The sequence below is a fragment of the Platalea leucorodia genome (genome assembly GCF_965183815.1).
Source record: "Platalea leucorodia genome assembly, chromosome: 10".
Taxonomy (NCBI): domain Eukaryota; kingdom Metazoa; phylum Chordata; class Aves; order Pelecaniformes; family Threskiornithidae; genus Platalea; species Platalea leucorodia.
The window spans coordinates 790,692-817,711 of NC_138832.1; the positions used below are offsets into that span (position 1 = coordinate 790,692).

Genomic DNA, 27,020 nt, shown 5'->3' on the forward strand with positions numbered 1-27,020 from the left:
CATGCTTAGCAATTCTCCAACACAGGAGCATCCCAGAGCTGAGCCATGTGCTGCAGAGGCGGAGGCAGTGCCTGGCAGGCTGGGGAGCCACGGGCATCCTCGTGCTGCCGGGGAGGGTCAAGTGCTGCTGGCCTGCAGTGTCACCAGGGTAAAGCTCTTGCGGGACTCGTGCAGCTCCAGCTGCTTGGTCTGCAAACAGCCCTTCACCTTCTCCTGGAAGGAGGCAGTGGTGATGGTGTAGAGGATGGGATTCAGGGCGCTGTTGATGGGCAGGATGAAGATGACCACCCAAGAGGTGATGGTGCCTGTGCCAACAAGGACACGGCGTTAGGCAGCCGAGGGGGGTGCTTCCCCCCGCCCGGGGGCAACCCATCCGCTCCAGCCCACGCAGCAAAGAGGGACGATGGCCATTGTGGGCTCATGGCTGGAAGGCAGCCCCCCATGGGGGTCATGACTGGGTCTCTCTGGGGAAAGGCAGGGGCCCAGGGAAACGAGTAACGCTGCCTGTCTCCCGTTGCAGCCCATGCATGGGTGAAGAGAGCTCCAAAGCTCCTGCATTGAGGGGTCCCCGACCCAGGGACTCATGGCGGGCAGCAGCCAGGGCCTCGTGGGGAATGGGGGTTCACCTGGTATTTCCACCTGCAGCAGGGAGAGCAGCTTGAGGAGGAAGATGGGTATCCAGCAGAGAGCATCAGTGAAGACGATGAAGAAGAACCGCTTTGCGATGGTGACTTCCCGGGAGCAGACGCCTCTCGCCGCTGTTTTGGATGCCGTGATGTGGATGGAGTAGAACATGGCGGAGTAAGCAAAGACAATGGTGATGAAGGCTGCCAGATTCAAGCCTGGAGAGGAAGAAATCTCGCTCTGAGCATAGCCAAAGTGCAAACCTCGCGAGCTGGGATGGGCGGCGTGGCCGGCCGCAGCAGGACGACTCCTGCTTTTATCACTAGAGGGGGCAGAGACATCTCAGCAGCCCCGGTTTGGCATGAATCCACCTTAGCCCAGCGATGCCCATGGCCTTGGCCAGCTCTGGGGTGAAGCTGGGCACAGCACCAGGCTGGAGCAGGGACCCTCCCCAGCCTGGGACGGAGGGCAGAGCTGGCACCCCCATCTTACAGGGTCCCAGCAGGATGGCAGTGCCCGTAAAGTCAGACATCCCACTAACGGGGGTGGTGGGGGCTCTCGTGGCACGCTGGAGGGGACAGCTGGGCTGAGCCACCCCGCTCCCACCAGGAAGCCCGTCCTGCCCCACACTGTCCCATCCCTGGGTCCCAAATGCTGAGGTGGCCTTACCCAGGTAGATGGTGGCAGAATAGCCCCGGGCACTGGGCCATTCGCCCGGGTCGGACTGCAGCGGGAAGCACACTCCATTCCTCCCATAGTAGTTCCCAAAGGAGTCCTTACACCACAGGGGGATGATGCTGAGGGAGAAGCCCAGAAGCCAGATGGCCGCTAGCACCGAGATGGTCTGCTTCTTGCCAGCTCTGTGGTGGCTGAACGGGAAAACAATGGAGGAGTATTTCTCCAGGGTCATGTAGGTCAGCAGCAGGACTGACACCTCAGAGGACAGCATGGCCAGGCTGCCCGCCAGCTGGCACTGGAGGCTGCCCATCCAGCCCTGGGCATGCTTGTTGTATTCGCCTGAGTACTTGAGGTCAAAGGCTCCGATGATGAAGAGGTAGATGCCCATCAGGCCGTCTGCGCCTAAGAGGGGAGAGAAGGTACAGTGAGAAAAAAAACACCAGCAGGCAAATGTAGCCCTTTGCATTAATGCCATGGCCTTAAAGCCATCATAGAGCTGGGCAGCCTTTGGCTTTATGCATATATATGTGTGTATGTGTATATATATAAACACACACACATGCATATATAAATATAAAAGAGCTGCCTGCTGCTGCCTGTGAGCACAGACCTGAGGGCAGGGGCTGAGATGCCCCAGGCGGAGAGGGATGCCCAGAAACCCATTTACCATCAGCACAAAGGGAAAAACAGGCAGCAAAGGGGCCCTGGCTGTGCTGGGGAGGGCTGGCATCAGTCAGACAGCTCCTCCCTGGGGAGATGCTGGTGGGCAGCTCATCCGCCCCGGTTCCCTCTATGCCCCTCCACCACCCAGCTCACAGCACAGGGACTTGATGGCCATGGTGTGCTGGCTGTTCTCCGTGACCATGAAGGACCGCATGCAGATGACGAAGAGGTTGCCGAAGCAGGTGAGGCAGGCGATGACCCAGACGAAGACGCGCAGGATGATGTTGGCGAGGAGGTTCTCAAGGGAGGAGATGCCGTCGGTGTTGGGCTTGCAGCTGCGCACGTGGGGTGCGTAGCTGCAGTACTGGAACTTCTTGAAGTAGCTGTCGGGGCAGGGACAGGGCAGGAAGGTTTCCTGGCTGCCACTGGGACCAGGAGCAAACATGGTCTGGCGTGCACAGCCCCCAGCCCCACAGCCCATTCTCTGCCTGTCCCTGCCAGCTCCCTCCAGCCCCTTGGCCACGTTTTTCCCTGTCTGGATGGAGAAGAGCCCCCTGCCTCACTAGCCAAAAGCCTGGGGACTTGCACAGCCCAGTGGAAGGGAGATGGGGAGGCTGGGGGGAGGAAGGAGGCAGCAGCAACGCGGGGTGGGAGCAGAGACAGGGCGATGCCAGCCCTGGGGCCGGGACAGGGATCTGCAGGGACAGGAGGAGAGGGAGCCAAGCGAGGGGGTCCCCGTTTGCACAGTACGGCAGCTGGTTTTGGACACTAAATAAGCAACACTCTGAAGCCTTTGCAAAACCAGCTGGAGGCACCCCAGTGCTTTTTGGATCATGTACCACAGCCACACTCTTAAATCTGCCACTATTCAGCACTGTCAACTGATAAATACAAAAGTGTTTTCCTCCAACCAATGATTCTCACAAACTAACATTTAAAAATCAATCCCTTATTCAAATCCTTCAAGTTCCATTAACAGGGATTCACATTTTCCCCCTGCATATTATTTCATATTAATCTTTTCAAGCCTTACAAAAGCCAAGCCATATAAGCTTAGCAAAACTCTACATTAGAAAATAACTACAAAACTGCAATGCAAGGCTCATTTCTGCTTAATTATAGATAAAAGGAGAGAAAATGATTGCTTATTAGCAAGTCAGGTAGAAAATGTACCATATTTATAGTGCAAACAGACCAATTACAGAAAGGAAGATATACAGTTGTCTTTCATTACAGGTACTTTAAAATGTGCATCTGGAGAAAATTAATGATTTTTTTCTCCTTCCAAAGAGAAGCTGAAGCACTCACAGCTAGTTGCGCGGTCCTGTTTCCACCCTGCGTGCGGTGCCTGTCCAGCCTGTCTATCTGCACATCTCTGGGGTTCTTGGGTCATTATCTCAAACCCAAGCAAAAGGACCACTAATGGGATTGCTTAACCACAGCTTTCAGCACACAGCCTAGCATGCCTTGGCCTGAGAGCCTACCTTGCCCACATCACCTGCACAATGTGCACCTTCAGAAGTGCAGATCACGCTTTGTGTCACACGTGCACTCGGATGGGGCACCCGTGGCTCTGCAAACTGCCCCCTTCATGTGGGCAAAATGCCCCCCTTGCTCTAAGTAAGCCCCAGCTAGGAGAGACCCTCTTACCCTGGGGGGATTTAAACAGTATCATCATGCTTGGGGGCTTCCAGTGGGCTAAAATAACTTGCCCATGGGTGTAAGAGTGAACCAGTTTTCCTCCCCGCACCCTGGGCACGGGTGCTGGGGCGGCAGCAGCCCCTGCTCCCCCCACTCACATGTGGGAGAGGTTGGTCAGCTTCTGGAAGTTCAGGTTGTGGATGTTGGGGATCTCCAGCCCTTCCAAGCTCCTGCAAAAAGAAACCAGTGCAGGGAATGCTGTGAGCAGCCCCGGGCTGGGTTTGGGGCTGCCACATGTGGAGGCAGCGCTGTAGGGTCAGGCATGTTGCGGGACTCACAGGGACCGTAGCCGGGGCAGGCTCTCAAACTGGCCAGGCAAGATCTCTTTCAAGGGATTGTAGGAAATATTCCTGAAAAAGAGACAAGCCTTTGGTGTTTTTCCCACCTGGAAGCTATCACAGTAGCTGGAAGCAAGGGCAATGGGGTGTCTTTCTATGGCTTTTCCCAGCACTCCCCATTCCCCTGGGATGGGTCCGCAGCCCCGAAGCAGAGGGTCTGTGATGGCACCGTGCTGCAGGCAGACCCGCAGGGAGGGAGCCCATCCTGCGGGGGCCTCCGTGGCTCTGGTGAGGGAACAGACCATGCAGCAAGGACATCCACCCAACACGATGCAGGGGTGCAGGGGTCCTGCAGGGCTCTCCGTCACTTGCAAGGGGCAGGGGCACCCCTGGGGCAGTGCAGCACCAGTACTCACAGCTGCTGGAGCTGAGCCAGGCCATTAAATAGTGAGGAGGAGAGCTGGTCTAGTCTGTTGGACGACAGGTCGCTGTGCGGAGAGAGGTGTTTGAGAAGTGGTTGAGGGCACTGAGCCTTCCACCCGGGGGTCCTGAGCAAGGCCCCCACCCCTGCCCTCCACACAGCCCCTGCCTGTGGGGACGGTGGGGTTGGGGCAGGCGATGGCTGGAAACTTACAGCTCCACCAGCCTGTTCAGGCTGGAAAATGTCCCGTCTTGAATCCACCTGAGCTGGTTTCTGCGCAGGATCCTGGAGGAGAAGGAAGGGGAGAGAGCGCGTGGGTACGGCAGAGCCCCGCACGCCCTTTGGGAGTGGTGGCCGACCTCCAGACTGGCTGCGAGCAACCTGGGGTGCTGGTGCTGCATGGGGCTCACCCGTGGGGTGCACCCAGCCCTGCCGCGTCCCTCCCAGTGCACTGAGCCACAACCATCACCTCCAGCAGCCAAATGCTCTGCTGTTAAGAGGAAGGTCTAAGCCAGAGCCCAGCTCTCAGGTGCAAGGCTCCATCTCACACAAGCCCACAGCTCAGAGAAGAGCCCATCAGAAGTGGGGAAGATGAGCAGAGCTGATTAAAGGGCTCACAAGTAAAAACCCAGAATGGTGCACCAAGAAACACAGTTTCAGAGCAGCAGGAGCAGAGCCTCACAGGACAGCACATGCTTGAGGGTGCTGGGGGACCCTGTGAGTGCCAGGAGCCGGGGACAGTGCTCCTTGGCGGAGGTTCACATCAAGCAGCCAGGCGCTGCTGAGCTCAGACCCTGACCTGGGCAGCCTGCTCTAACGGGGCTCATGGCGTGGCTGGGCAGGATGGGGGAGCCTGGCACATCCCACAAAGCCCAAACACAAGCCCATCTCATCTGCTGCCTCTGCTTGCAAAGCTGTCTCCTGCACCGGTGTCACGGCGGGGCGTGTTTACGCCGTCCGTCTTGCCCGTACGGACGTTTCCATGGTACTGCCATAACAGCCCTGGGAAACATGCTGCTGATCAAAGCCAATGGGCTTGGCTGCGGGAGGAAGGATGGATGGTGGGGCGGCAGCTCACCCACCCAGCATGGGGGTCTGCAGGCAGCTCTCGCTGGAGGAAAAAAATGTAGTGGTATACATTTTGGGGGTTTAATGGCTATTGGGGCTTCTCCAAGAAAGGCAGGATGGGGGACCAGGGTCTTTGTGCAGCCATCTTCGGCTGGAAAGTCACAGGAGAGCTTTCCAAAGCGCTCATCCTCGGAGAAGTCGTGTGGGGACAGCGGTCAGAGGAGGACCAAGATCGGTCCCCAGGGACCGCCAGGTAAACTGCAAAGGGGATCTTCACCCCATCCACATCTCCACGGGCCAGCCTGGGACGGCTGCTCTTCCCCGCCTGGCCAGGGACCATGAGGTGCAGCGCTGCCCTGCGGAGCAGCCCGATGCTCAGCATCTCTGTTACCTGCTGGGACCTCAGGTGGGAGCTGCAGGGAGTTGAAGACCATTTTGCAGAACTCTATGCGAGAGGAAAGAGTGGCTGTGAGACCAGAGCACTCAATGCCTCTGCTCTGCCGCTGCCAGCTGCGTACCCCGCTCCTGCATGGGGCTGCTGCCGTGTTTGCCCTCGGGGCAGAGGCGTACTCTGCTATGCCTTGCAGGAAAATGATGTCTGGGGAAGGAGAGGGGAGAGCAGCTCCTGCCGGCGACAATCCCATCCCAGCCCCATATCAGCTACTGTCCAGATAAGCCCTGGATTTATTTGCTTACTGTGATCCGGCAGCATTGGCACAGGGTCCTGCAATGAGTTCCCAGTGCTCCGGGTAACCATGATTGCGGATCCCGTGGGAGGATTGCTTGGCTCCCCATCCCACTTCTGCTCTCCTGCCACCACCCTGCGGCCGCTGGTAGCCTTGTGCTCGCAGATACCATCTGCACGGTGCACAGCTCTCATGTCCTTGTCTCCTGGGGCTCCAGGGGCCATATGTATCTCTTTGGGAGATATACGACCATCATACACAGGAAAACTAGACCCTGGGAAAGGCCTGTGCATCGTTGATGCAAATCCTCTGCCTTTGTCAGATCCGGGGGGGCACCTGGGCGAGAGCTCAGCCCTGGGGCCAGGAGGGAATGGGGCAGGAGCAGGCTGCAGGCAAGAGGGGAGGAAACGGAGGCTGTTTGACATGTGGAGAGCCGGCTCACAAGTTTATGGCCTTCCTCAGGGATATTTTTAGGGGATTTGGATGCCAGTAGAAGGGTCTGGGCTGGCTGTGAGCTCTGGTATTCGCACACCATAGGAAGCTTTTTCCATGCCGCGTCCTGCCACTATCTCCCCCCTGAAGAAGGTCCCCATTTGATTTGGGCAGCCCCCATGGGCTGGTGACAGGGTGCTGGGATGAGCCCACCAGCTCCCCAACCCAGGGTTAGCCGTCCTCCAGCACAGAGCCCCTGGAAAAGGCTCTGGGGCCCCTGATCAGTCCCTACAAAATTCATGAAGCTGACCGCACTGTTGATGCTGTGTACAAACATGGGCTGAAACCATGAAACACGAGACAGCAGCCCCTTATCTAGCCCAGAGTGGCGGGAAACAGGGAGCCCAGCCAAGTGCCGCTATCCCCCCATTTCTCTCCATGCGCCCGCAAAGGGACAGGGTCTCCACCAGCAAGCGGGGGCCACGGCTGGGCCCCCAAGGTACTCACAGCACAGTGAAGTCGTGGCACTCCTGGAAGACAGCCCTGTGCACCGCCTGGATCCTGTTCCCTTCCAGCTCCCTGCAGAAAGGCAATTGTGGCTGCCACTTCCCTGGGCTCTCCCTCCCCATCCCCGCCGTGCTTGGGGGCTGCCCAGCATGATCTGCTCCTTCTCCACCAGCTGCTTCACCTCCCGCTTGCCCCCATCGGGATGCTCCCAGCCCTTTCTGCCCCTTCTCTGCTTCAGGAGCCCAGCTGGGGAGCGGGAGCAGCCCCTGCCCACCCCGCAGGCAGCTCAGCCTCGCTGCCGGCAGGCAGGGTACTCACAGCCAGCTGAGCTTCGGCATCTCCGTGCAGAGGGAGGCGTTGGGTATTTGAGTCAAAGAGTTGTTCAGCATGTACCTGGTCGGGAGGCAATAAGGACAACAGGGGTCACGGCACCGTATGTCTGCCCGGGACACAACCCTGTGCACAGATGCGGTCCTGCTGCTGCTCCTGGACCATGCAGTGTTTCACGAGGGCTTTCTGCTGGTCCGTGGCCTCACCTGGGGAGACCTCTGCACTGTATGGGCTGCTCGTGTGGATGCCCAGGGATGAGCTCAGGGCCGGTGATGCCTCCAGTAGCCAGCCCAGAGCAGCGTGACTGCATTGGCTTCTGCACACCCCAGTGGAGCAGCCATGGCCGCATTAAACTACAGAGAGAGCTCAGCTGCCACCACCCCAGGCAAAGGCCTGGCACATATGGCTGTTAAGGGCAGCGCCAAGCTTCATTCACCTTCTTTGGGAAAGATGTAAAGGTAACGATACAGGGCACATTTAGCGGCCGCGGGAGATGCTCTCCAGTGAGCTGTGACAGGCACGTCACCAGGAGAACAGTGCATGAAAGCAGCAGCCAGTGACCCTGGAGTGACAGCCAGTAAAGGCAAATTTATAGCCTGAACTCCTGCTGATGTTTTTCCCAGCACTTTTGCACATGCCTGTGTGCAGAGTGTTCCTCACTGCACATTTTGTGACCGCAGTTTTAGTTTATTTGATTTGCTAACAAAAATGCAGAAGGATAAACAGGGTACGTCACCAAGCAGAGCGGCGCTGCTGCCTGCAACGTGGGAATGCGTGGCCGAGGGGAGCTCCGTCCCCCAGGGCTGTCCCCCGCGGCCCACACGTCTCCTCCTCCTGGGACAGAGCAGGGACAGGTCTCTGGACACCAAGTGCTACCCAGGTTTTGCAGAGGAGCAAAATCCTGGGGTCACAGCCCCTCTTCCCCCAGCCTGCTGACAGCCCCAGCTGCCCTCAGTCCCCCCCATCCCCAGCTACGGCCATTACCAGAGTCCTGCACACCCCCAAAACCAACTTTCAGGTTTTTACAGCCAACTCCAGCAGTTACATCTCCAGCAGAGATGGTGTGAGCCCGGACCAGCAGCCGTGGCTGAAGCACTCTCCTTGCAGGTGTACACCCAGGGAATACAGCTTAAAACGTGGTCAGATGTATGTGAGTGTGTATGTGCGTCTGTGCACTCACACACACGCATTTTTTTCCACTGTAACAGCCAAAATTTCTCCTCTAACAGTGACTCCAGGCTGCTGCCAAGGTTTCCGATCTGTGTTCTGGACTATGGAGAAGGTGCTAAAGTCATCTTATAGTGACTGCAAAATTGGTTTTATGGTGGCTAAAGCAAATTTGTTATCCTGTACGTCCATCTTGGAAATGGCTGGACCTTAAAAACCCCTTGGCTTGCGGTGACCTGGTGTGAAAACACCCAGCCAAGGGGCAGTAGTTTGGGAAAGCATTGGATCCTGTTTGCAGTTGCTGACTCCGGGAAAAAAATCAGCAACCCAAACTGCAGGCACTGCTACCCGTCCTGCTCATCGGTAAGTGCTGAGGCTCTGCTCAGGCCACGCTCCCCAGGGACATCCCTGTCCCTGTCCCAAGTGAAAGCAAGAACCCTGGTTTTAAGTAGAGTGTGCTGAGCGCAGGAGATGGCACAGAGAAGCAGCAGCACCAGCAAAGCCTGCTGGTTCCCCCTGCAGCTCCTGGAAACGGGAGCAAGACAGACATCTCCCTTGTACCATCACCCCTTGTGCCCCAGGGAAAGCAAGGAAGCCACAGCATCCTTGATTTGCCCCGAAAAAGGCTAGAAGCTGCCTGGAGAAGGGGTGCAGGAGGTACCAGCCAGAGACCTGCAGAGGCAGGGTCCCCCAAGCCCCGCCGAGGGCTGCCCCCACCCCTACTTACAGGAAATACAGAGACTGCAGCCCTGCGAACATCGCAGGGACGATCGTGGCAATCCTGTTGTTGTCCAGCATCCTGGAAGGAGAAGGGGAGAAGTGAGACGAGGGGACCCGGAGAGGGCGAGGAGGCAGTGGGACTCTCCCGGCAGGGGGAAGCCCCCACATTGTGCTGCCCCGACAGGAGGGGGCTCTGTCCCTTCTCCCCCCCCAAGCCTCCATGGACACCCGTCCCCAGGTGGGGAGCTGCCCCTCCCGAAGCCTGTCCCCCCCTTTGAATCCTGCCCAGGCAGCCCTGGCTGAAGCGCTAGATCCAGCTGCAGAGTCTGGATTCCTTCACAGTCAGGGTCTGTTGGATTTTTTCCTCTCTTCTGCTGTGAAATAAAGATAAATTAGAAATCATTTGGGGAATTCAGGGCTGTGCTTGGCTTCTCAAAAGTCCTCTGGCTTTTTTGCACCACAGACCACCCTCCATGAGCTGCTCATCCTTCTGTTTTCCCTCTTTGATTTAAGGAATAACTGCGCTGGTCCCACGGCGAGTAAGAGGAGGGAAGGCTGGGGGGGTGGCAGACCTGCCCAAGCTGCTCCTGCAAACGCAGAACAGGAATGAACCGTCTTGTAAAGCAGCCTTTACAGTTTCTTCTCTGTACCAAAACCTTTATAAGCTCCGTGTGTAAAACCACACACCGCACGGGCCCAGATCAAAGAGAGCGAGCTTTTGAGAATAAACAGAGGGGAAGGATATTAGCTGTACTTTCAATTTAGGCGCATATTTTTCAAGGTGATGGAGCTGCAAATCTCTGTGTTTAACAGCGCACTTAAAGCCTTTTATACACAAGCCTCCGGTGCTCCAGCCCAGGAGCTGAGGCTGTCTCTGCATGAAGCCCGCCGCTGCACCCTGCCGCTGCTGCGGCTCCTCCGGACCAGCAAGGGCAGCACGGCACAGCCAGCCCCCACGGGGACCAGCCGGCCATAACGAGATTTCAGACAAGACCAGGTCCAGCCCATGCTAAATCTGACCCCAGTAACAGGGGAAGGAAACTCAAATAGGAGTTTCATAAAAGAGCTGCAGCAGAGGCCAAGTGTGCCCTGGTCCCCAGGGCTGCTGGGGAAGGCAGGGAGGTGGAGACCCAGCCGGGCATTGCACCCATTGCCACCACGGCCCCCAGCATGGGCAAGCTACCGCAGACACCCTGAAACCACCATGCCCACTTTCCCCCACCCCAAGGAAATGAAATTATAGTAAATGCAAGGAAGAGTCAGGATCAGTCACATCTTCTGATGCTGTTGGGAGCGGCAGAGGAACTCACAGCCACTCGAGGCGATGCAGGTCCTCAAAAACCCAGGGCTTCAGCTGTGTGATCCTGTTGTGGCTGAGGAACCTGGAACCAGTGCAGAGGAGGAGATCGACCCTCAGACACTGCTGCTGATTAACCCGCTTTTGCTAAAGCTGTTCTTCCCGAGCTGCCCATGGCCCCTGGCTTTGGGTGCCTGTGGCACCATCTCCCTTAGCAGCTCAAACGCAGGGTCCCAGCTCAGGCTGGATAATGTGGAGATGGGAACAGCCATGTTTGTAGGAGGGGAAATGCCTCTGCTCCGCTCCACATTCACCCAAAATAGATGCAACTCCAGTTTAAAGCATGCTTGATACCAGCTCTTGCAGGAGCAAGAAAAAGGGCTCGGAACCTGGCCTCGAGCCGGCTGTGCTGCGAGCCTTCACGCCAAGAGGAGCCGAGGACTGTGTCCGTCCCAGGGCTCCCCTCCCCAGGGCCCCATAACGCAGATGCCTTTACTCACAACATTTTAAGCTGAGAAAGTCCAGCAAAGGCTTTGGGTGAGATCAACCGGATCTTGTTGTTTTGCAAAAACCTATTTAAAAAACAGAATAGAAAAGCAATTGAAGAAGAAGTATGTTTTCTAAGGGATTCGCAGGGTCCGTGGTCCCCAGGGAAGCGAGGGATGTGCCCACATCTGCAGGACACCAGCCACACGGCTCACAGGGCTGCCTGCTGCCTGCCCAGCACCGCGGGCCAGCTGTCCCCTGTAGCGCTCAGGGACGGAGGTCCAGGCTGCAGCCCCTGCTCTGCTGTGGGCTCCTTGCCTCAAGCAACCCTGGAGAGGCTATTTTCCTTCTCTGCCTCATTTACTCCATGCAAAGGAAAGGAAGCTGAAAGTGCAGATGCCTGACGGTCACAAACGGCTGCTGTGAGCTGCTTCACGTGGTTATTGCCCTACGAAGCTGCTGTCCCACCCACGAGAGCAAACACCCCTCTCCCCCTCACCCCGTTCCGCTGGGTCCCTCCCTGAAAGCCCCGGTGCAGCAGCCTAGAAAGGCGATGGGCTGAGCGACCAAAGGGTCCGAGCTCTCCAGAACAGGGCAGCTCACTTGCGAGGCGCCTCATGCCACCATGCACACGGGGCAGCTATCGGCCCACACGGACGCTGCTCGCCCGCCCATGGGGAGCGGCACGGTGGGGCAGCATCTCAGGAGCTTGTAACGCCTGTAGCAGGTGCCTGCTGACTTCTGTGGGCACCATGGGCTCCAGGAGCTGAAAAAGCTGCTGTCTGGACAAACATAGCGTCCCATTAGGGTGCCTTGCCCCAAACAAAGCTGTCCCAACAAAGGCACACACTTGTTCCTCTATGCATGGCCCCACTGCTGCCGAGCTGCACATCCACTGCTCTCCCCTTTTACAGAAGCCAGCCAGAGAGCGGGATAAAGAAAGGCGATACTCACAGCTTCTTCAGACTCCTGTACCTGGCAAACTGATTGTCCAGCAGAGAACGGATGTTATTTTTCTTCAGGTCCCTAGCAGGAAAACAAAAGGAAAAAAAGTCAAGCCCAGGGCCAGCAGGCTAGGACAGAGGAGAGGCCTTTATCAAAGGAGAACAGTGAAGACTAGACCCTCCTCTTCTTGTGCAATACAAACAAAATGCAAGGCAGCTGCTGTTCATTAATGCTACCTTGCTAATTGCCATCCCAATCTGCAAGCCTTATTTGCTGCAGAGATTTTTGACACTCTCCTCCCTTCCTAGCCCTGGCTTTTTGTGCACAAAGGGCACTCCAGGCCTGGACCTTGCTGACAGTCTCTGACCCTGTGCATCTCAGTTGGAGGCTTGGCAGTGAAGGCAGGCTCCCCGGTCCTCACCCTGGGCAGGATCCGGCCGTTCCCTGCTCCCAGCTCAATGCTGCTTGTGGGAGGGTTGCAGCGAGCAGCTGAAGCTCATCAGAGAGCAGTCTGTTGGCACGGAAAGGCCTCTTTGCTTCTTTAGATCCAGGGAAAACAAGTAAAAGCCAGGGATTTTATTTCCTTCCCTTTAAGCCTGTTTTCCTGCCAGGTGGCAGTGCCTGCCCTGCTCGTGCCTCTCCCAGGGCAGAGGGGTGCATGCACCCGCTGCTACTCACATCCTGGTCACGTTGGAGGAGACCCAGGGGACCGCGGCGAGGTCCTGCTCCGTGCAGTCTACAGCCCTTCCCCAGCACCGGCACCGCTCTGGGAAGAGCTCCAGCCCTGTGGGCAAGCAGAGGGGACGCGCTGAGGGGAGGGCACAGGGCAGGGGAGACCCGCAGGGTGGGGAAGGGTGCCCGGCCCCGGGGAGGACAGCTTACTGCAGGCGTCACCCTCGTCTTCCACCGCCATCCTGCTGCTCCTCGCAGCCAGCATGTCACCCAAGATCTGCAGCCAGCCGCTGTCATCCACTGCAGGGCAGAGAGCAGGGACCACCGTTAGAGGCACCGGCTGCTGCGCACGGACATCGGTGAGGAGCAAAACCCTGGCAGCCTCGGGAGAGGATGCTGGATCGCACGAAGTCTGAGATCTGGCTCCAGTCCCACAGCTCTACCGGGGCAGAATAGGGGTTCATCCAGCCCTGTGGCCTGTCTCTAAGCGCAGCCACAATGAAGTTTTCTTTCCTCTATTTCTAACATCCCATCTAGCCTGCTTTAAGGATAACCCGAGTCAGACACTGCATACAAGCCACTCAATTAACCTGCTCCCAGACGGTATGAATTTGTCCAGTCTCTAACTCATTTACACTCCTGGCCTCAGCATCCCTGAGCAAAGAGCTCTACAGTGGCACTGTGTATTGTGTGAAAAAAGGAACTCATTTTGTGTCTTTAAATCTGCTGAACCCGTGTGTCCTGACTGATAGTGCAAAGCTCCTCTGCCTTTCCACCATGGCCCAGACATAACTGCCCCAGCCTTGTAGCATCCAGGGTTTTCCTGCACCCCAGCCCGGGAGAATCCCTGACGGATGAGCTCCTCCCCGGGGCACACATGGCCAGTGTGCCGGGATGGCATGCAAATGCAAGAGCTGGGGAAGTGGCTGGATAATGGAGCAGATCCAGGATTCCTCACTCTTCCCAGGGGAAAAGCAATCTCTGCTCTCATGCGCTTGTGGTCCCGGATGCTGGCGTTCCCAGGTCCGGGGGTTATTCACTCTGAGGGCATCCCTCTTTGCGAGGGGCTTGCTGCTTACCGCAGTTCTCCTCGTCAGCTCCGTTGTCGCAGTCATCCTCCCCGTTGCAGTGCAGGGCCTGGGGCAGGCAGACGGAGAGGTTGCCGCAGGGAAAATGCCCCAAGGGACACGCGTGCCCATCCCGCCGGGAGTGGATCAGAGGAGGCTCTGCCAAAGGAAGAGGAGATGCTCAGCGCTGGGGCAGCACCTCCCACCCCTGGACCCCTCGCAGATGCTGCGCTGTCGCCTTCAGGGTGCTGAGCTCCTGGGGCCGCATCCTGTTTTGTGCCCAGCTCCGGTGACTTTTGGGGCAGCGTGGGGCCGAGGGGCTGGAGGGTGCCTGCGCTGCTGCTGAGGATCAGCATTGCCACACCAGTGCCCTACAAGACTGCGCTCTGGCCAGAGCAAGCGTGAGCTGACGAGGTGTTGGAAACCACCGAGGAGGCACGAGCGTGCCCCAGGGGAAAAGAAGGACCCAAAGCCTTGCTTTCGGAGGACTTCTGGCTGGCAAAACAGCACCCTGGAGCCAGGAGACCTGGTCAGAGGCAGTTCTGCTGAGGAGTGCATGGAAATGGAGAGCCCCAAACAACCGGCCACCCCATCCCTCCTCCCCATCCCTCCTCCTCAGCCCCCCAGGCCACCCCTGTCCCCAAGGCAGAGCCCTGTCCCCGGGTGCAAAGCTGTCTTGGCAGCTCTGTCTCCCCTTTTGCTGAGCCCTTTCCATCAGAGCCATCAAAGACAGCCAGCTGCAGGGCCCTGTTCGTTAATATCCTGCAATTATCCATGGCAGAGGCATGCTTCAGATCCAGCTAAACGTTTCCACAGCCTGCTTTGATCAGGGCCTGGGGAAGTGGCAGCCGTCGGGCACCAGGGAAGCACGGCTGGGGGGCCCAGCTTGTCGCTCAGGATTTTCTCCAACTGCTAGACTATTAATGGCTAATGGTGCATGCTATAATTAAAAGCACTTTGCCTCACTCACACACACACCCTGTTAACCATCCCATCAGCAAGCACTGTGGCGTGATGTGGGAATGGGTAGGACGCAGGGGTGACCGGTGGGGGCTTGCAACGCACGGCAGGCAGCACACGCGGACGCGGTCCCCTCCGGCCGGCCCGGCAGCCGAACCACGGGTGCCCCGTCCACTCCAATGGGGTTTGCCTGCAGACAGGTCATGCCTGGACCTGAGGAATTTTTCCATTAGACTAGAAATATCCCTGCTTTCTGCAATAGCTGTCTGAGCTAGACATAAACAGCACGCACTGCCTGAATCCCTGCCCGGACACCTCTGACCGACTGGGGGTCCCACAAGCCTTCCCCAGGATTTACTGACACATCTGGGGTGTTTGTTCTGGGGAAAATAAGGACTTCAAATCCACACAAAATGCGATGGAATTAATCAACATGATTCAAAGTGTTTTAAGATTTGGAACAGAGTCTATCACGGCTCCATAAATCTTTCCTGAAAACTGGAGCCATCCCAAGTGGATCTCTGTCCACTTGAAGCCATAAAGCGGGTCCAAGAAACATTTTTAACAGACCCACGCTATTGATTTTCTTCGTCTCCCACTTGACTCAGCCGGGACCCCATGCCCCAGCCGCGGGGCAGCCTAAGGCATGAAGGGAAACCCCATTTCTATAAGGTTTTGAAGGCTGAGCTGTTGTTGGTGTTGTAGCCTTGGTAGAGCTTGTATAGTACATCGGATTTCCAGAGATCTCTGATTTGGAAGTGCCTGCCTTTGACTAATCTTTTTGCAAACCAAGACATAATTTTAGACTTTTATAAATGCTTGTGGCTATATTTTTGTGTTAGACGTGTCTGAACCCACGGGGGTATCACGCATGCTACTGCAGAACACTGAAAACGCGTAACAACTGTCAAACGAATTACTGTCTGCCTGGGACATTAAAAAGCATATCTGCTATTAAATATTGAAAAAATTTATCACTGAAAATTCATTTATGAGTGATCTTTCGTTCCTTTGGCTGGGAGAAAGAACATCTATTTTCTTCTGATAACACAATAGACGCGAGTCGAGGCTGTGACAGACAAGTCACTGGAGACGGGGTGAGGGCTGCTGCATGCGCTGGAGGTCTTCCCTTCCCAGCCTGCAAATGCCACGACAACGTTACATATAGCTAAAAGAAGGAAGACACAAGCTGGCACATGGCTGATTCTCTCCGGTGAGTGGTGCAGGCAGCGCAGGAGGCTCCTGCTGCCGCGGCATTTCCCAGGGAATTTGTCCAGGGCGGCTCATTACCGGACAGCCTTGTCCAAGACCTCTTGTTAGGGCAGAGTCTCAGTGACTTTAAATGCTTCTGGGTGTGATTCTGCTTTATGAAGCCAAAATGTCTCCAAGAGGATAGACACAGACAGAGATCTCCTGCGTGATGAAGGGCAAGTCGCTTAGCACTGCAGTTTCTTACTTGTAAAGAGCAAATTCCGGTCCACCCAAAGCTGCCCACCCAGGAGCCAGCCAACATTGCTCCCTGGCACGGGCTCCTGGAGATGCGTGGTGCAAGGCTCCCGCAGCTGTTCATGACCCTGTGCATGGCCCTCCCTGCTTGCATTGCTCCAAAATGAATAGGGCTTCCTAGGTACCAACCTCCATCCTGCTGGGAAGCAGCAGAAGTGTCACCAAACAATTCGCCTGGAACAAAGCCAGCGCCTGGAATAACACCTTGCTTGGAGGCATCTCCTCCAGCAATGGCGTGACTCACGCCACCTCTTCCCAGGCGGTCAGACTGAACAGGGCTGGGCTGCTGCCAAAAACCAGGGGGGTGAGGAAAAGAGAAAACCTATCTTTTACTTCTACTTGTTAGTTATAACTGAGCTGGAAGGGGAATTGATTTTGCAAGATTTGGTTTCATACACTAAAATCAGCACCACAGCAACGTACAAAAAATACTCTTGACAAGGAGCAGGGCTGGTGCCCATGGAGCTGCTCTCTGCCAGCAGGTCGAGATGGGGCACCAGAGGCTCGGGCAGGTGTCAATCAGCAGCTGAGCAAGGACACCCATCCAAGGAGGGAATAAAGACCAGTGGAAAGCTCTGGTATGTGGATATCTCGTAGAGGGCATGCACAAGCAATTTCTCTAACAAATTCATGTGTTGTAAGATGAACAAATGCAAACTCATCATATGTGACTGCGCCTTTTGATTTTCCTAAGCACCTGTTTCACCAAGGCAGCGAATACCATAAAAATTTGAGCCAAGTTTAAGTGTAAGTTTATTTCTAATAGAACTGTTGAGTGTTAATGCTTCAATAAAAGAGTTTTATCATCTTTATTAAAAATACCTCATGCTGGCAGATCACACCCAATAATAAAAGCATGTGCGAAAAACTAAATAAAATGACATTTGTGTCAAAACAGCTCAAGCCTGCGCTGTACATCAGCGTGGAGTACCTGAGAGAAGCTGGAAGCTGCTCCTGAACATGAGAGCTTTCTGTGGGTGCTCGCAGCGAGCGCTGCTGAGCACTGCACGGGACCCTGCCGCAGCCCACGGGTGCAATGCCGGGAGGGCTCCTGCTAGTGCAGGAGAGCTGCTGTTTGCTCAGGACTCCGGTGAATGTGTGCGTGGGGACCAGCTAACTCCCTCACAGCATCCTGCATCCAAAATGCACCGGTGAATGCTTGTGTTAGGTGCAGGGGCAGCTCCTGCCGTGCTGCAGCCAGAGTAAAGAGATCCCCAAGCACCCCTGAAGACAGCCTTCAGTCTGCCTGAAGGACCATGCACCGGGGTCGAGCCAACCTGCCAAGAAGCAAGTTTGCTGACCTGTTTAATGTGCTTTCATGCATGTGTGTTTTAAGCACGCCCATGGTGGTCCTGCTGCTCCCTCGGTTGCTATCTCCGCTGGCCCGTTCCTGCTCACACTGGCTTGGAGCTGTGCTTTGGCACAGCTCTGCAGGATCCCTGCAAGATAAACACCTAACCAGTGAATTACAACGTGGACAAAGATTAAGGACAATTAAGAGAGTCTCACTGCAAATCGTCCAAATGGGAAACCTCTTAAAAGAGGCCAGAGTGGTGGCAGGAGAAATGAGATTTCGGAGGTGCCGTCAGGTCCTGCCCTTGCAGGCAGCAGAGGCAGCGGCTGGCGAGGGGCTGAGCTTGTAAGGAAAAACATGTCTCCTTAAGACAGTGTTTTGGGTGATGAAGGAGTAAGAAAATACAAACCAGGGGGGATGGGGATAGTACGAGACCCCTGGCTCTTGCCCTCTTGCAGTCCTGCAGAGGGAAGCGTGTCCCTTACCCTCTCCAAGTCCTGCATATGGAAATGGATCTCACCCCAGCCCTCAGACCTGAGCTTGCGTCCCTCCAGAGGGATTTTTTCCTGTCTTGGTTCCATTTCTAGTTATCCAGGGAGGCTCTCTGTTGCATACTGTCATGCCACGCAGGTTTCTGGCTGTTTTCTTAGTCTGGATTTATGCAGGACCTACAGAAGGGAATGGGAACCTTTCCAGGGCCTCCAGGTCCCTATTGCAGAGAGCATATCCGCATATGGAGCTACGTTAAGACTAAGAGAGACGAGTTTATACATATATATATTTATATATATAAACACAGATATCTTCTACTTTTTTCAGGAATGACGCTCAAGCCCCAGATTCCCAGCTAAACTGATGCTTTCCAGCCACCCCCATAGGACCTCGTTCTGCATTAACCCCCCTCAGGGCTACAGAAACCAGGGATGGTGCAGGACAGAAACCAGGGAACAATCCGAGACAACAGAGGAGAAGGTGAAATAAAAAAAACCCCAACAACACACAGAGAAAAAGTGTACGTTTCAGGCAAGGTAAAACGCTGAGAAAACAGGTGATTTTTGGACGATGCAGCCTGTTAGATCAACAGATTCCCTGGCAGAGGCAGGACGCGGTGGACACGGGCACTGTGCCGCAGCGGGGACCTCCCTGCCCCGGCTCTGCGGGGCCACAGAAGGAAGCAGAGGCGGTGGCCAAACGTAGCCAGGATTAACCTCAACATCTGCCTTGACTTTTCACAAGGGCCACCCAGGATTGTAAACGAAGCCCACGCATCACCAAGAAAACAGCCGTGACCAAATTCTCTAGAAACTAACAGGCTGAATGAAACACGCCCTCAGTCTGCATTGCCTCTGTCTGCAAAGACACGGTGTAAGTTCTGCCAGCAAAGTCCTGGAGCCACACGACGTGGTCTGGGGTGATGCACTGCTCGTCCCGTTCGTCTCTAGCACCCAGGTTCTCCGCACCACGGCGCATCCCCGCTGCCCCCCGCCCAGGACAGCAACCCCCTTCTCACGGCACACCATGCACAACTCCCCTTACATTTCCCACAGGGAGAAAAGAGACACAAACAATTAACTGCCTGGAGAGAAAGGTCTAACCCCCCTCCTCTCTCCCGCAGGGTGGGCAGGGAGGGAACAGTTTGCATTGCCATCCAGAACAGTAAACCACAACAACTCAGCGTAAAATGGAAATAATGCAGAGCTACTGCCTTTCTGCCATCCCCCTTCCTAACTTCCAGCAAAAAGTGTCGCTTTTCAGCCTGGTTTCTGTCCACTGCTCCCTCCTCTTCCAGACCGTAACATCGGCGCAGCGGCTGCATCTGCTCCCCCTCCACTCCTGTGCTCCCTCTCTCTTCTCTTGAATAAAAGGCAGAATCACAATTTGCAGCTATCTCCGGGTTTACAGGTAACACAGATGCCCAGAAAAGCCAGCAGTAAGCAGTGCAGAAAGCAGTGTTAGCAGGCACACAAACTCTCTTCACAGGATGGTACTTTCTTGGCGGAGCACGGCTGTTTTCAGGCAGCCAGCATCCCTGTACCGTGTACCAGGATCTACACCCAAATCCCACTACAAAATTCTCTGCAACCCCCCACCAACACCCTGGTCAAATGGCCTGATTCCCTCCCCACTTTGGATGACGTGACCTGCAAAGACAGCCACTTACTTGTAGCAGTGTAGAAAAGCGATGGCAGAATAATCAGGAGCAGCCTCATGGCAGCAGCCGCTGGCAGAGCAGTCCCCAGCCCCAAACAGCTTGGAAAGGGTATGGGCTGCTGGGCGGTGGAGGGAGGAGGGAAGAGGAATGTGGAGATGCTGCTGGTCCTCTCCTGCTAATGTACATGAACGCACCGATGTCTCCCGGGAGCGCACACGCCAGGGATGCTACAGGTTGTCACTGGTCCGTGGGAAGCCACGCACCATGCCTCCATCGCTGTCCCGGGGAAGGTGCCGGTGCAGCGGCAGTCGGGCACATCTGCAGCACCCCGCAGCCTGCGTGGGACTCTGCACATAAAATCCAGCGAGGGGACGCGTATGGTGAGGAAAGAAGAGAAGGAAATTAATCCAGCCCTTTGCCTGTGCTCCCCACCCCAGGGGGAATGCGGGGCACCCTGGGGTGCCGGCCCCAGGGGAGCCTAGGGCCAGCCTGGGGAGGAGGAGGAGAAAGAGGAGGAGAAGGAGGACGAGAAGGAGGAGGAGGAGGAAGGATGCTTCGTCCCCCAGAGAGCCCTCTGCTGGATTTGCAGTCAGCACTTGCACCCACTGATGTCCGGTGGCCCGATGGACAGGACCCAGCGGTGGCTTCCACGGGGAATCTCTGCCCCATCCCTGCACTACACGCCCCGCTTGGCCATCCTGGTGCAGGGACAGAGCCCCAGTGGGGACAAGGCAGACATGACCCCGGAGCCTCTACCTGAGCACACGTCAGGGTACTCGGAGTTTGTGGATTGGGGTCCGGGAGGGCTGCAGAGGGCTGCAGGTAGGGGCAGGGGCCTCCCTCTCTCCCGACCAATGCTGTGGTCCCACTGTCCCCATCCCCATCCTGTCCGGGACTCCCTCCTTGTCCCCTTGCCTCACCCACCCCTCCCAGGCCCCCTGTGCACACCCTGCCCATCCCCGAAGCACCCGGGGGGTGAGCAGAGCAGAGGATAAGAGGGGTGCTGTGCATCCCACCCCGGGCACAGGCCCTCCCGCTGCAGGGACTGTCCCCAGGCAGCCTGGCTGTGCCCATCGGTGACTGCGAAGCGGCCAGGGACAAGTGGTGGCACAGCCGCCCCTTTTGCAGGCTGCCCTTCCTCAGCAACTCGTGCTGCATGGAAACCCCACGGACCAGGATGGTGGGAAGCACAGGAGGGGGAGTCCCTGGATGGAACAGCTTCTCGGGCTCAAATTCACCCCAGCCCTGAGAAGGAGAGAGCAGAATCAGCATTTCATGGTGGGGGAGTGGGAGGGAGGAGAGGTGGTCTGGGTCAGAGAGCAAGCCCCTACCATGGCTTTGCCCTCCATGCTTGGCTCCCAGACCATCTGCACAGTGAGTGTGGGTCTCCTCGGAGTCTCCTTCCCCCAGCATTTCCAAAGGCTTGTTACAGGTCCAGAAAAATCTGTAAAAATTTAACCCCTCCCCTGCTGCTGGAAAGCAAATCTTTACTCAGGTCACAGGACCTACTATCCCACCTCTCCTCGACCTGAAGACGTAAGTGCAAGGGATTAAATGACATACAATATCCCCCTTTTATTCGCACATTCCTACTAATGCATTTAAAGCTACTAATAAACCTATAAAAATTCTCGTTGATGCTTCTAAAACAACCCAACAACTGTTTCTATCCCTATCCCTGGTTGTCATTGGTACTGATGCCCCTTTCCTCTGCATTGAAGGAAATGGGGTCCCAGAAACGCAGCCTTCCCTCCCACCGCCACCTCCCTCTAGCCATCAGCTGGCCCTGCCGTGACCACAGCCCAGGGAAGAAGGGAACAGCTTCCAAAAGAACATGATATAAAGTATTTGTGGCTCTAGATCAAATTTATTTAAGCTCTAAGGGCAGTCTGAAGCTAAAAGCCAGATAGGGTGAGGCTGGTGGGGGAAGAAGAAATAGAAGAGAGGCAAAATACTCCATTTTTTCAGAGGAGGAAAGAAGCTGTTGGAAAAAAGTTCTGTGCTTGCAAATCTTAGACCCTCTGAAGAGGCTTTGCAATTCCACTGCTGCAGTTTAAAGCACTCACTTTGGTGTCGAGGGCTGGATGGGGGCTCGGTGTCAGAAGACAAACTCACTTTTCTGCCCTAGTGTTCAGGCTTGGTCATTTGCTGCCGGATGCCAAGGTGCTGGACAGCAGTGACTGCAAAGCCTTCGAACCTGCAGCCAGAAAAAAAAAGAATATCAATGCTCCAAAATTAAAGTGTGTTTCAGGGACTGACAACATTTCTTTTGCAGGCTTTTCAGGAGCCCCTGTCCCACATCCCCACATGAAGCTGCGTATGCACCACAGAACAGCCGCCTGGAAGTTATAACCCCCAACAGCAATCGATGGGCCTGAGCTGAGGAACCTGCCTTCAGAAACGTCCTCGTGGCACACAGGTATGGGCTGGGATTTTGGGTGGCTTGTGGGCAACCTGGGGAGATCTGTGCAGCGAACTTTTGCAAAGGTGTGAAGGCGCAGGGTCAGGACTTTGCTCTGAAACTGGACCTGGCTGGAGATGCTCCATCAGGAATGGGAGTGAGGAAGCACCTTGCGCAGAAAGGCGTCCCGCTTCGCATCTCATACTGCTTCCAACCCAACAACTGAGCCTGCTCCCCTCAGGAAGCCCAGCAGGAGTCGAGGGGTGCCCATCTTCTCTTACGTACACCCCACATTTCATTGCTCTTCATCCAACTTGCTGCTTTTGCACCTCTCTGGGGCATCTCCACAGCCCGTTCTACACTCTGGTCCTTGACCAACCTTCTGTGCTCTCGGAGCCTTTCAGCTTTCTTCCCCCTTGTTCCTGGAGGCTGTCAGCATCTTTACATCAAGTTTGTATTTCTTAACATGAGCTTTGTTAATGGGCCAAAAAATTTCCGCCCTTTGGCAGCATTCTTCTTCCAGCTCTTGGGGACACACCTCCCACCAACCACCCAGATGATGTATGGGTGTTGGACACTTCCCCGCATGCATTAAATCTCTGGGCTGTGAAGCCCAGCAATACATTATGATACAGAGCCTCACGGGGCTTGGAGAAGACTTGTGCAATTGTATGGCATAGATTTATATCCCAGGATTTTAAAAGCATAACCTCTTCAGAGAGCTCCGCAGTCATCCGCTGGGCAGCCTTTGCTTCGGCACAGCGCCTTCCCCACTGGAGCTGTCTTTGCCTTCCCCTGGATAGTGTTACTTCTGAGCAAATCAAGCCAGCTTTTCACTTTTACTTTGTTTTCTGCTGGGATAATTCCTCATGCCACATCCCTTGGCTCTCACTCAGGCCTGACTTCTCTGGTGCTTTTTTTCCCTTCCATTTGAGGTGAGTCTCTGCCTGTGTCTGAGGCCAAGAGCTGCACGTCACGGACGGGCTCCACTCTCCCACAGGCATTGGGCAAGTCAGTGTTGGCTGCGTGTGCAACGCCCTGCACGCCCAGCTCTGCTCTCGGCCAGGCACAGGCAGCATCTGCCTTTGTCAAGGCAGTTGATCTGGCTGCTGTGGGACTGGATCACTTGGATGAAATTGTTAGTCTGGGGCCATTACTGGGTTTGTTCATCCATCTGACAACAGTCACAGCCTGCTGCCTTGCTCCCAGCCTGGGAAGCAGGATGCTGAGCTCAGCAGAACAGCCATGGTTTGGTGTTATAATGCAGAAATATGCACATCAGCTGGAGAAACTGCCTCTGGAGGAGCGAGTGAGGCAGAGCAGGCAGATGTGAAGCTGATCTGTCTTTCTCTAAGTCAGCAGCCTCTTCCCACCCATCTGCCCATCCTCACCCTCCTGCCAAAGGGGCAGGCAGGTTTCCTCTCCTGTCCAAACCTGAGCACACCGGAGCCAGCAGCAGCGTTGTGCCCGAACTCCAGGACGTTCAGGCAAAGCTCTGAATCTTCACAGCTAAACTCAGAGCAGAAACATCCCTGGTGCTGCCCAGCATCTCTCTCCCTCTCCTATCAATGCCTCACCAGCCAGGCACAGGCTCCGCTCCCATCTTCAGAAGAGGTGGAGGAGGGACCCTCTGCAGCAGCATCCCGTACCAACAGCCCTTCTGCACAACTGACTTCAGAGGGACCAAAAAACCTGCAGGAATGGGGCAGTGCTGGTGAGACAGGAAGGATTAATCAGACGAGGATGACATCTGCAGCCAGGCAAGATGCTGGAAGCATGCATTTTGGTCCTGATTAAGTCCTCTCTGCAGTTCTCTGGGCAAAGCCTGTGCCACCTGCCCAGTGCAGCAGTCACATCAACAGGCACGATGGTTCCAGCACCCCTGCTGAACAGACGTCATCTTGTTCAAGGACTAGAAGGAAATTCATGCATCTTCACTGCTTGACCCCAGTGGCAGGGTGTTTTTGGCAAACGTGTTCAAATTACAAATAATAAAGTGCTGCAACCAGCGCAGCACTCCCTGTCCAGCCAGCGCTGCACTGACACCCCTTGATGGGCACGGCTCCTCTCGGGCTGGGCTCCCTGCACCCAGCTTGGAGAGGGGCTTGCCACACGTCCCGTAGGACAACAAGTGATCCCAGCAGGCAGCAGGACTCCCGAGGGATCAGCCCGTTTAAAAAACACAGATTATCCATCTGCAGCTCCCAGTGGGGAGGCACCTCATCGGGTCTCTGCATTCCTCTTCTGTCCTCAGATCTAATCCTTCAGGCAGAAAGGAGATGGAGAAAAGGGCAAATCGGAGAAAACGCGGCTCTAAGTGGTGCTTTGAAAGGTAAAAAAGGAACCTGGGCAAAGTTCAATCCCATTATCAGCCATATTAACAGCAAAGAAGAGCTAGAGGCAGTGAACTTGAAAACACCTTCCTCCAAAAAATTCATTTATTAGCTGGCAGAAGATGACAGGGAGGAAGAAGGTCACAGGTTTGAGAGCCTGCCAAGTAACAAGCAAATGGGCAGGAGAAACCTTTCGCTGCTGAACTGTAAGAAAACACAGTAATAATTAACAATGCACACATTTGTACATGATCTTCCCCTGGACAGTCCATCTACACACACATTGCCTTGTCCGCTTCTCTAATATAGACCAGCTAACAGCTCCCAGAAACAACTTTGTGTCAGATAAGTGGAAATCCATGACTCCATATGAAACTGCAAAGGGAGAATCAGAGGCAGCATCTGATACCCCCTGGGAGCAGGGGCAGCAGGGAGAGCATCGCTCCTTTCTCTGCAAAGCTGGTCTGTGACGAAATACTGCAACCTGCAGCTGCTCTGATTCACCTGAAAATAATCCCTGCTCCCTCCTGCCTTAAAAAGACATCTTGCAGGCGTTTGGGCAGCTCACACCACTTCAGCTCTGTCCCTTTTTCTATCAAGAATGGATAATATTCCTCGAGGTGCCAAGGGAGGTGTGCACATACACTGGGCAGGGGTTTCCTCCCGGGACAAGCAAACAGAATTTCTGCCAGTCTTCGCTAGAGTGACTGAAAGCTGCATCACTGCGGGAGAGCACCCCCATAAGCCACAGCCCGAGGCATCGCTGCCCGCTGCTGCATGACTGGGAACTACAGCACCTTTCCCATCGGCAGCCCTCGCCGTCTTGGGCCAAGGAACAATAATGAAGGCTCATTTATACCTCATTTTTCCATGGCTGGGTAAAAAGCAATTGCTGTCCCCCACTTTGTGGGTGGGGAGACTAAAGTCCAGAGGAGAACAGCTCAGAGATGATGCTATGACAGCAACAGAGCAGAGGTCTCCAGCCCCAGCAAACAGTTCCCAAGGCCACCCAGGAGCTGAAGCTGGACTCCTGGAGAGCGATGGCTTTATCCCAGACCTGGGGGGCTGCAAGGAATGCCCCAAAGGCTCTCAAGGAGGCAGAGAGGGCTGCATTTTGGGAAGGAGGCCTCTGCTACGAACAGCAGTGTTGAACTTAGCGCTGCTGCTGAGGCTTGGCCTCTTGCTCCCGCACAGCTCCGGGGGGTTTCTCTCCAAAGCTGTGATGCTGCAGAGCCAGGTGGTCTGGTCCCAACTCCCGCAGCACAGGGGCTGGAGAAGCGAAGCCCAGACCTTGCCGTGGCTCACTGTCAGCACTGGGGTTGTGTTTTGCCCTGGGAAGCCACTTTCCACATCAGAAGTGCTTTTCTCTCTACCACACTACTTCACAGGTAATGGACAGAAATACCTCATTAGCAAACACCACGAGGACTATACCAATGCTGCAGCGCTTGAGGAGAAATCAGTCTGGACTGAGTGAAAATGCCCCGAGCCACAGCATGAGCCAGACCTCGCTCACGTCATCCTTACCCTGACTTGCCCTGCTGCCGCAGCAGAGCCACGTCCCGGCATTGCTGGGGATGCTGCAGGAAGCTGTTGCCCACCACGTGTGAATCCCCATGGAGTTTCACATTGTTCCACACTTCTCCTGCCCATTATCGCTTTTTATCATGCTGGAAAAAGAGATTGCACAAATCTGACCAAAACCTGGGGGTAAGTGAAGTCAGACATGTCCCTGGTGGAAGGGGAAGGACCTGGGAACTGGAAGAAGTAGGAGACAAAGTCTTTCTTAGGAGCAAGGGCATGTTAGTGCTCTACTGCTGAATGAGATTCATACTCAAGGTTTGGCTGACTCATGGTCTTTAATAAACTCCAACCTTGGTGGTGTGAAGAGGTTACTTGGGGTGTCAGCTCCAGCCGGGGAGAAATGCTCTGCCTCCTTGTTCTCCTCTGCAGTCTCAGCTGAACACTTCTTCCCTCCGTGGTTTGTGTGCTTGCTCCAGATGTGGCCGTGCTTCACTGCTGCTAATTTTATTCTGTGGGCTGCAAAGCCATTTGAGGTCGAAAACCTCCAATATTGATGGAAATTTTATCTAGTACCACTACAAAACAGGACCAAAGAACATTTCCTTGCTGCACAAAGGCTGCTGTCTGCACATGCTCAGTGAAATAGGGTAAATGCTAGTGCATGGTAGTCCAATATGCCTCTTACCACATTGTTCTCATTTTAACACGTGCTGACACTCATCCCGGCACAGGGATCCGTACTCGTGCAGTCACAGCCCGAGGGGATGCTGCAGGGCTTGCCGGGCTGCTCCGTGCAGAGTCTGCCAGTGAGCGTGGCGTCCAGGTCGAGGTCTTCGTGCTGAATATCCAACCCCTTGGTGAAACTGGTCTCCATAGCCACCAAGATTGCTTCTGCCATGGGGCAGCCCCCACAAAAGCATAACATTACCTTAGCAGGACAGCCACTAAGAGGGAACTGGTAAGTGGAAAACAGAACCATTATAAAAGCTGGATGCCCAGAAGAATTCATAAAGGGAAATGCATGGTTGAAACTATATATATTATATAATATTATATAATATTAGCTTAATTGAGTTAGCATTTGCATTGTAAAGCAGCTCTGACCCCT

The 27,020-nt window shown here is 55.2% G+C and overlaps 1 protein-coding gene across 1 annotated transcript; it reads right to left on the reverse strand.

Moving 5' to 3' along the window:
• Positions 1-117: 117 nt before the first annotated feature.
• Positions 118-26,810, reverse strand: LOC309595699 (relaxin receptor 1-like; the record flags this gene model as incomplete). The annotated part of the gene is made up of 18 exons (XM_082322958.1): positions 118-305; positions 627-842; positions 1,294-1,704; positions 2,119-2,348; positions 3,765-3,836; positions 3,945-4,016; positions 4,361-4,432; positions 4,579-4,650; positions 7,059-7,130; positions 7,377-7,451; positions 9,283-9,354; positions 10,586-10,657; positions 11,073-11,144; positions 12,013-12,084; positions 12,682-12,787; positions 12,886-12,975; positions 13,755-13,901; positions 26,654-26,810. 18 exons carry the CDS (start codon positions 26,808-26,810, stop codon positions 118-120), a joined length of 2,268 nt encoding a protein of 755 aa, XP_082179084.1.
• Positions 26,811-27,020: the final 210 nt, after the last annotated feature.